At 32.3% G+C, this 10356-nt stretch overlaps 1 protein-coding gene across 1 annotated transcript; it reads right to left on the bottom strand.

Annotated features, from left to right (window-relative positions):
* Positions 1-6807: 6807 nt before the first annotated feature.
* LOC114257718 (transcription factor MYB64-like) lies at positions 6808-10028 on the bottom strand. Its single transcript, XM_082904952.1, has 3 exons — positions 9598-10028; positions 9190-9316; positions 6808-7773 (listed from the first exon to the last, which is right to left on the bottom strand). Exons 1-3 carry the CDS (start codon positions 10026-10028, stop codon positions 6808-6810), a joined length of 1524 nt encoding a protein of 507 aa, XP_082761078.1.
* Between the last annotated feature and the right edge of the window lie 328 nt (positions 10029-10356).

Genomic DNA, 10356 nt, shown 5'->3' with positions numbered 1-10356 from the left:
ATTTTCGGCGACTAAAATGGAATTAGTAGCCAAAAGTGAAGACTTTTGGCGACTAAAACAATTTAGTAGCCAAATGTATAGTTATTGGCGACTAAAAATCAATTTAGTTGCCGATTATATGGGTTTTACCGACTAAAGGTTTTTTAGTATCCAAAAGTGACGGTTTTTGGTGACTAAAATAATTTAGTAGCCAAAAGTATAGGTTTTGGCGACTAAAAAACAGTTTGGTCGCCGATTATACGTGTTTTGGCGACTAAAAACAGTTTGGTTGCTGAAAGTGAAGCTTTTTGGCTACTAAAAAAAATTTAGTAGCTAAAAACAAGCAATTTGCAACCAAAATTCAGTTTAGTAGCCAAAAGTGGACTTTTTGGCGACCAAAAACAGGTTTAGTCGCCAAAACTGTTTATTTTTAGGCGAAACTTATTTTTTTAGCGACTAAAAAATAATTAGTAGCCCAAAATTACAGAATATATTTAGTCGCCAAAAGTGGCCTCAATTTTTTTTAGTAAATAATTTATTTTTTACATAAATTATATTGAATAAAAATAATTATATTTATACATATAGTTTTATATTAATACGGGTCAATATACTATATAAATAATATATATATTGCATATATATTCATGTGGTGTTGTAGTGGCATAGTGTTGGGAGTGTGTTGCTAAAGGTTTAGAATGTGGGACAGGTTAGTGGTTCGAATCTTAGAAAAAGCAAAAAAGTTGATTTTTTTTTTTTTCCACGGAAGCACCTTTGGCGACTAAAATTATTAGTCACCAAAAGTCTTTATTTTGGCGACTAAACGGTTTAGTCGGCGATTCAGTGAGTATTGGCGACTGAAGGATTAGTCGCTAAATGTATGATTTTCAAAAGTGTAAATCACTATTGGCGACTGAAACTTTGGTCACTAAAGACCTGCTTTTTGCCGGCTAAAAAAGTTTTAGTCGCCAATACCTCCGACGACCATATATTCGGGACAAAAGCGGCGACTAAAAATTTTAGTCGGGAAAACTAAAAGGTCGACTTTTGGCAACTAAAAATTTAGTCGCCAAAGGTGATTTTTCTTGTAATGGAAATAATTATTACATTTTTGTAGAATAATGTTATTATTTGTTGTCATTGCGGGCTGTGACACATCTCCATGCAATCTAATGCCCTCGGATATAGGATTTATGACTATTTCATCATTAAAAAATCATTGAAAAATAATTAAATATCCCAAATAAACTTATGTGAAATAATACAATGAGAATAGTAATAAGATAAGTATAAAATTATAAGTCATGTACAAATAATACGGAAAAATGAATAACATAATAGTTTATTCTTACCTTGTTGTGAACATTAATATTTGTTGTCATTGTGACTTTTGAGACATCTCCATGCAACTAATTGTCCTCAATTAACAACCTAATTACAAATTAAGCTAATTGATAGTTAAAAAACACAATAATTTATTTTTCAAAAAATATAGTGAGTTAAAAAAAATCAATTAAAATTTTTTCCTTCCAAATACAATTTAATCATCATCAATAAATAATGGATACTTTATGTGAATCTAATGAATACAATCCTTTCCCCCCCTAGAAAACACAGTGAGTTAAAAATCAAATCACAAATTAAGTCAATTGATAGTTAAAAAATACAATCAATTTTTTTTTTTTCAAAAAACAAAGTGAGTCAAAAAAATCAATTACAATTTTCTTTTTCAAAATTCAATTTAAACATCATCAATAATGGATACTTTATGTGAACCTAATGAATATAATCTTTTTTTTTTTTTCAAAAAACATAATGAGTTAAAAATCAAATCACAAATTAAGTCAATTGATAGTTAAAAAACACAATTATTATTTTTTTCAAAAAGCACAGTGAGTTAAAAAAATCAATTACAATTTTTTTTTTTCAAAATTCAATCTAATCATTATCAATAATGGGTATTTTATGTGAACTTAATGAATATAATCCTTTTTTTTTTTCAAAAAACACAATGAGTTAAAAAAATCAATTACAATTTTTGTTTTTCAATATATAATCTAATTATCATCAATAATGGGTACTTTATGTGAACTTAATGAATACAATCTTCTTCTGTTTTTTCAAAAAATACAGTGAGTTAAAAATCAAATTACAAATTAAGTTAATTGATAGTTGAAAAACTCAATAATTTTTTTTTCAAAAAATATAATGAATTAAAAAATCAAATTATAATTTTTTTTTTTTTTGCTAGATAAGATATAAATCGCAATTTATTTATTTATTTTTTTTTTTTTTTTTTGAGTGTAAATGTGTCAAACACTTAGAAAGAATGATCAAGTATTTAGGTTTATCAAACAAGGAATCTCATTTGGGAACCCTCTCTTTTAGTCAAAAAATCAAAAAGTTATTAAATTAGTCAAAAAGCCAACAACCCATACCAAAAAGTTAAAGATTCTCTTTTCTCTCTACTTTTTGCACATCTTTTCGTAAAAAGACAAAAAGTCATCCCAAACATACTAGTTTTTTTTAGCTCATATTTTAGCCAAATAACCAAAAAGTTACTAAATTAGCCTGTTCCCAAACGAGGCCTGAATAGCTACGACCCTGCAACTAACTTTGTCTCCCCTACACACAACCTATGCAAAATCTCTGTAAAAATAAGTTAGCAAACAAATAAATTAAAATTTGATAAAAAAATAAAATAAAATAAGTGGGGAAAAAAATAAAAAATAAAAAATGGCCCATCAAACTCAGATCTCCAAACCCCATAGATATTAGAATAATACTTTGTAGCTCGAAAAAAATTGACCCGAAATGGCTCGAATACCCAAAACGACATCGTTTTGGGTATTCTTTTTTTTTCTTTTCTTTTTTTCTTTTCCTTCCCTCTCTGAAACAAATAGAAGAAAGAGAGAAGAGGCAAGAGAGAGAAGGAGAAAAGATAGAGAGAATGAGGAGGAAGAAAAGAAGGAGAAAGAGAAAGATGATGGAGAGAAGAAGGAGTAAGAGAAAAGATGGAGAAGAAAAACAAAGACGGGGAACAGATCTGTATACACATAGATCTGTGTGTGTATACACAGATGAGACAGTGATGGCAGCACCGATGGGTGGCTCTCTCTCTCTCATATATATGTGTGTGTGTGTGTGTACACACACATAGATCTATGGTTTTTCGCCGAAATCTGACACACATCCCCACTACCTCTAAAACACCTTTGACTTGTTCTTCTCCGCCACCCACCCACCCACCTCCGTCTATTTATTTCTTTAAAATTCTAGTTAAACTCTATACTATGAAGATGGATAAGAGGAGAGTTTTGTCATTGAGGAATGTTTTGATGGTGTCTTTAGCTTTGAATGTTGGGCTGATTTTGAGGATTGGATATGTGGATGAGAGTTAGAGGAGATCAAAAGCTTTTCTGGGTTGTGTTTGGAAGAGAACTAGGAAAACAGAGAGAAAAGCGAAGGAAAAAAAAAAATTCCAAAACGATGTCATTTTGAAATTCGAGCCAATCGGGCCAGCTCCCTTTCGAGCCACCTAGTAGCGCTATAGATATTAATCTTTGCCTTCACCTCACATGCACACTGTTTGACCATGCCTTACTCAACCCAGAATAGAAGATAGAGAGAGAGAGAGAGAGAGAGAGAGAGAGATAAATAAAAAGATTACTTATAGGATTTAAATTTTTTTTTTATGACCGTTCGTATTTATCTAATTATAATTATTTTTTTTCATAATAAAAAAAGTAAATGAAAAAAAGAATCATTAAAAATAAATGAAAAGATTACTTACCGATTTTGAATTTTTTTTTTTTTTTTTTTTTTAATCTTGATTTGTCTTGACTTGGAAAAAGTTGAAAGTGAAGTTGAAAGAAGTTGAAAGTGAAGATGGGCTGCCGGCTACAATAGGTATGAAAAAAAAAGTTGAAAGTGAAGAATTATGTGGTAGAAGTGGAAAAAAAAACTATAATAAGTATGGGAAAAGTTGAAAAGGTTATGTATGGGAGAAGTCAAAAATGTTTAGGAGAAGTCAATAAGTGATGAGTTTATTTTTTTTTTAAATCAAAAAATTAAGAAATTAAGATTGAGATATTGGAGCTCTCACAAGATTTGTGGATTAAAAATCCCCTTCTCCTTGTATAATATATAGATATGTGAATTGTTGTTTTACTGAGGAAAACTCATTCCTTAAAGATTTCCTTATTTGTCCTATGGAAACTTTTTGATAATATAAGAAAATTCCCTCCATTGTTGACAAAAATAGGTTTTAGAAAATGTCATTTAGGTTTAGACAGAAATTTAATTCAATGCAAAAGTTTTCTAGTTGAGAATGAGTTTATTATTTATATTCCATGAAATGTACATATGTCAGCAACAACTTATAGTCAATCAAACAAGTTAGTATCATTAAATTGTTCATGTACAATTCTAGAAAAATGCAAAAGATAAATAGTTTAGAAATGAAAGAATAGCTAAATTTGTAACATCTAAAATCTCAAATTTTAACGAACATTAACAACATACGGAAAATAACAGCAGGCATATCAAAGATAGATTTGTCAACTATTGGAACTATAAACACGACCGGTTGTTATGTAATATAACGGTCCATAAAATAAATATATATATCAATCATATTTGTTTTTGTCACGACTCCCATAATCACCCGGACTATCGATCATGTTTGTTTTTGTCACGACTTCCATAATCATCCGAACCCAAATTCCGTTTTAAAGAACATGAAAAATAACAGTAAGAACATCAGATAACATATTTCAAATGAAAAATTAAAAATAATGATTTTCTTTTAACATACAATCACAAAACGACATATTAGAGCTATGTGACTCGTGTCGAAGCATCCATATTATCACTGTTGAGTATGGCATTAAAGACCTTCTTTTCAATAATTACATTCAAGGTGGGAAATATGTAGTCCGCCTATTATAATTTTATAAAGATATACAAGTAACGATCTCTCTTTGAATTTTTTTTTTTTCTAGGGTAAGAGTAAAAAACATAATAGAAATAATTTCTTTATTTATTTATTTAAGAAATTAAACTGGACCTCTATTTTTTGTGTGTGATTAGAACAAAGAGGATCCCCTTAATACTTGAGGTAATCTTAATTTAACATAGAAGTAAATAAATATACATTTCAAAGCTATGATGATAGGAACTAATAAGTGGGAAAAAAAAAAAAAATTCCATATTTATTTATTATATAAAACACACAACTAAAAATAATTACAAATTTTGCCGCACTTTTTTTCTCATATTTTTTTTTTTTTTTTTTTTTGATCAGCAAAAATAGGAAACTTTATTGATGGAACAAAACATACAGAGTATGATAATATACATCAATAAAGCGGAGAGTGCAAAAAGTATCAAAGTGAAACATTCAGATCCCAACTAGGTTGGCACCTAGATGCACACCAAATTATCTGCTAGCACAAACTCCAAGCTCCAAGTTGGTGAGTAACCAACATGTAGAGCAAAAGCAAAAACAAAACAAACAAATCAGACAAACAAAACAGAAATTCACAGCAGATGATTTCAGCAGAGCACATAACCAAGATTCATGAAGCAGGCATTCGTAGTAGGACAAATCAGCGGCAACAACTGCCACTCTGCAGCCGCAATAGCAGCAGAACAACCACCAATAGCTTAGCAGCATCACACCAATTATTAGTGCATTAGCAAACCAAAAAGAAGATTCCATTCTAATATGTTCCTCTCAATCACCACCTACAGACCAGCACCAGAATCAGGTCACATAACAGCAGCAGCCAATTCTGACCAAGTAATTCAGACCACCAACCAATTCATACAACAGCAGCCAAAAACAAGGTACCCATCTACTGATCCTATTTGACAGCAAAACCAGGGGAGGTTGGAGAAGTCACCATTCAAATATTATTAACTGCCATATTATTAACTGCCATGGCAAATAATTACTATTTCTCAAATTTAACTCATTTTTTCTATTTATCAAATCATCAAAACAAAAAAAAAAATTCAAATGTAAGCTATGCTACACACGTGCGCATATATATAGCTATTTAATGCATTCAAATCGATGGAGAGTTTGCCAAAGAACCAAAACACTATCGTCAAATTAAAGGAAAAATCCAAAAGAAAATTTAGGAAAAAGAAAAGAAACGCCCCAATGAAGGAGTAATTACATTGCAACTTGAATTAAAAAAAAAAATTACATTGCAACTAATTAACAAACACTAAAACTAACTCCAAAATACATTTTAAACCCCCCCCCCCCCCCCCCCCACCCCACACCCAATATTAGTCGAGGCACAAAACAAATACAATTCATAAGGTAGGACATATATATTGCCATCAACAAATTATCTGTCATTTCTAATACAGGCAAAGTGTTCATTCAATGCAATTTATCAAAAAGTAACCCAAAGTCTTGAAGGCACTTTGCTTAGTTTTTAGAAATCAGTTCAACTTTCTCTTCAGTCAGATTTGTTGGTCAGTTTAAATTTTGACAAAAAGTTGTGGATCCATGATGACAGCTATTGTTATGGAGTCCACAATCTTTTTGAATTTTGACTGGATATTTAGATTAAGTTTGGCATCTTTAAAAAAAGTTAAAAAGTTACTATCCTATTTAAGTCATATCATCTTATTTAAGTCACATCATCTCTCTATCACATCACTTCAAACCCAACTCATATTTCATAAAAAGTCAAAAAATACACTTATTTAGAACATCTCAAACAACCTCTGAATCTAATATGAAAGAAGCCAAATCTAACCGCCATTGCCTAATATTAAAAGAAAAGATTGGATGGAGAGTACATATACTTAGAGCACAAAGTTAGGGTTGCCATTGCCACCATGAGAGAAGTGAGAAGCAGCAAACATCTCCTTCAAATCCGTATCTTTCTTCCCATTCCCACTTGAAGAAGCTTGACCAGTTAGAGAATCCACCCTGTTGTTACCATGATAGTACCAACCCATGGAAGGTGAAGTAGTGGTGGCTCCATCAAACAGATTGGGGAGGTAAAAGTCAGAAGACAAATGGGTTTTTCGTGGTTCTTCAATATGGGTATTTATGAACATGTTTGGCTCAGTTGTGGAAGAGGAAAAGCCACCACCTCCAACAATCATGTCATTGACGAACTGATGATCACCATTGTTCTTGTCATTGAGGAACTGGTGATCACCATTGTTGTTATTGAATCCAAAGGAATTGACGCCCGAAAGGCCTGAGTGGCCCAAAACATTGTTGGCATGATCATTTTGAACCGTTGGAGACTCAATTACACCCTTGTCTTTGTTGTTGTTATCAATGGATGGTGGTGGTGGTGGTAGTTGGTCATCTTTGTTACCAAAGAAGTTGGTCATGAAGTTGAGTTCGTCATCATATGATTGGTACATGAAATGAGGAGAGTTATCGATGGACTCCTCAGACAAATCCGGCGGAAGCGAAAGAGAGTTTGAGAAATCTTCTTCAGTGACAGTGGAGCCAGCAGGGGTGGTGGTGCTTCCAGTAATAGGAGGGGCAATGTCAGTACCTGCATCGCTCAAATTCAGACTTTTAATGTAATTTTTGAGTATAGTTGATCGAGTTAGATCCCTTCTAATCTGAGCCTCGGATTTCTTGATCTTTCCCTTTGAATTCAGCTTTCTTTTGGTTGCATTCCAGTGGTTCTTGATTGAATTCTCAGTCCTTCCCGGGATTTGCTTTCCAATTTCTGCCCATTTGTTGCCAATCTCTTTATGAGCTTTAACCAACATTATTTCTTCTTCTTCACTCCAACAATCTTTCTGATCACACAACTCATCCAGAAACCAAAAACAAAGCACATTGTGTTATAAAGCAAACATTTTAACTAACGGCATCAGAATTCATATCAGCTGCAATTTAAAACCCTGATAAATATTGAAATTTTGATAAAAACTTTTTATATAGAGATGTTAAAGGTGGACACTTCTATAACAACATTGGTGCTTTGTCGGAAAAGAGGTTTCAAACTCACATGAAAATGAAGGAGGCAAAGATTAGGAGGAGGCAATGGACTGACCACACTATGGCTTTGCATGTCAAAGTGATGATAAATGATGAACGACAAGCCTTAAGGGCATGTTTGATTGGAAGGATTAAAGCATGGGATTTGGATTATTAATTCGTGGACCCAATCATCCTATGTTTGTTTTGACATTTTGATTTAGGACTATTAATCCAATGGATAATTAATCCAACAAATTTGTAGGATTATTAGTAATGGGGTAGGGGTGGGATAATTAATACCACACTAATTTAATAGGATTATTAATACCTCACTATTAGTATTGTGAATCAAACATGACCTAAGAGTCTAGACTATTCTCAACAAGAGTATTTTAATTGCCAACTACACAAAATAAGGTGCGTCTATGCATTTAAAAAATAGGAAAAAAACAAATAATAAGAAAATAAACAAATAAACATAAATACTTCAAAACACAAACTTCAATATTTGTATTACATCATCATCATGCATTCCATTGTTGCTCTCTCTAACATTTTTATATTCATTGAATTTCTATATATATATATATATATATATATTTTGACACACTATCTTTGTACATACTGAGCAAATTCACTTGGTCGCGTGTTCCGAAAATGAAATTGTATCACCGCCGTATTTAACATTTTTTTGGTGATAAATGAAAGGAAAAATGTCAAATGGTTTAAACTGAACTCAAACTCACCATAAGATTTTCATGTCAAGTCTAATATGTAAAAAAATCTTTAGTTAAAAAAAAAAATGATATACAAGTTCATTTTTTAGACCTAATGATAAAAGTGGATTTAATTTTTAGGTCTCAATAGCAATAATCTATTAAAAAAAAAAAAACCATTGAGATGAACAGAAAATATAAATCCTCGGCAATCTAAATCCTGTAAAGAAATGTTGAAAATACAAGGAAAACAAAATTAGGCAAGGTAAGGTTTATACTGGTTTGACTACTTGAAAAATTACACAAATCAAAACCAAATCTCAGTTCTTAGATTTTTGAATCCTTCATTTCTGAAACAAAGAAACTCAATTTCTTGATGATCAGTTGTGCAAAATAGCAAAAAACATATTTTTAACAAAATCATAAAAGAAAAGATAAAGTGGTTTTTAAAACCTCAAATTATGAAAATCATAAGGAGAAAGAACACACACACACACACAAAATTAATAAAAAAACCTTGATATCGGGTCGCAAATGACTGTGCCATCGCTCCCGGCACTGTTTTCCAGCCCTGCCAAGCATTTTCTCAGCTATCTGAGCCCATTTTCTCACTCCATGTTGCCTCACCAATTTAAGCAGCTTCCTTCAAAACAAACAGAAAAAAGAAGGGAAAAAAAAAAAAACATTAAAGAAAATATTCAACATCAACTGAATTTTTCATATTGCATGTGCCAAACTAACTGATATATGTTATATAGTGATGAGATTTTGTTCCTCAATTCTTATTTTCTTGATGTAGTCCTATTCCGAGTTGAGATAAAAATTCTCTTTTTTTGTCGATCAAAAAAAAAAGAGAGAGAGAGAAAGAAAGAAAAAGATAAATCAAGGGGTAAAAGAAAGGGGAAAAAGGGTTTGTTAGATCACCTATCTTCTTCATCAGTCCATTTCCCTTTGATCTGAGGCGTAAAAGACCTATATTTCACTGTCTTCACAACCCCTTTAGATTTTGTCGGCACTGATATGTTCTCTTCATTCAAACCCACGTTAAGATTTGTATTTTGTGCCCGGTTAACAGTCTCCCTAAGCCTGTCTGTGAAGCTAGTTTCCGGCACACACGACCACGAAAATCTGCCTGAAAAGCTACCAATTGCACCACGCAAAGGAGAAAAACCATGAAAACCACTTGAAGGAATGTGTGGTTCATTGCGTTTTACAATGTTTGGAGTTGGTTGGAGAGAGAAATGGTTGTTATTACCCAACAAGAACCTCTCTATGGCTGTTAATGGAGGACTGGGTCGATATAAAGGAGGTTTGTTTTGTAAATAACCATACCCTAATTCACCATCACCTTCCATGAGAGAGAGAGGCTTGAAGGAGACTGAAAACAAGAAGAGAAAGGACTGGTTTTAAGCAACAAAAATTGCTTTGATTTAGGGAAGGTTGTCTGAGTTTTTTTTCTCTCTACTCTACTTGTGTTGTGAGAGAGAGAGAGAGAGAGAGATCCCTTAAAAGAAAGTTGGGACAAACAAGGGCTTGTTGTAAGCCTTGTGAGGAGATAGAAGGGTTTATAGCCGTTGATCTAGAAGTTCATCCAAGAGCTAAGATTCTGAGGTGGCTGTAACTCCTCAGCTTCCTCTCTATGAGAAAATGTAAAAAAGAGAGGTGATGGGGGTAGGAGAGGTT

The sequence above is a fragment of the Camellia sinensis genome, chromosome 14 (assembly GCF_055761805.1).
Source record: "Camellia sinensis isolate YWXY chromosome 14, ASM5576180v1, whole genome shotgun sequence".
Taxonomy (NCBI): Eukaryota; Viridiplantae; Streptophyta; class Magnoliopsida; order Ericales; family Theaceae; genus Camellia; species Camellia sinensis.
This window is presented reverse-complemented; position numbering and strand designations above follow the sequence as displayed.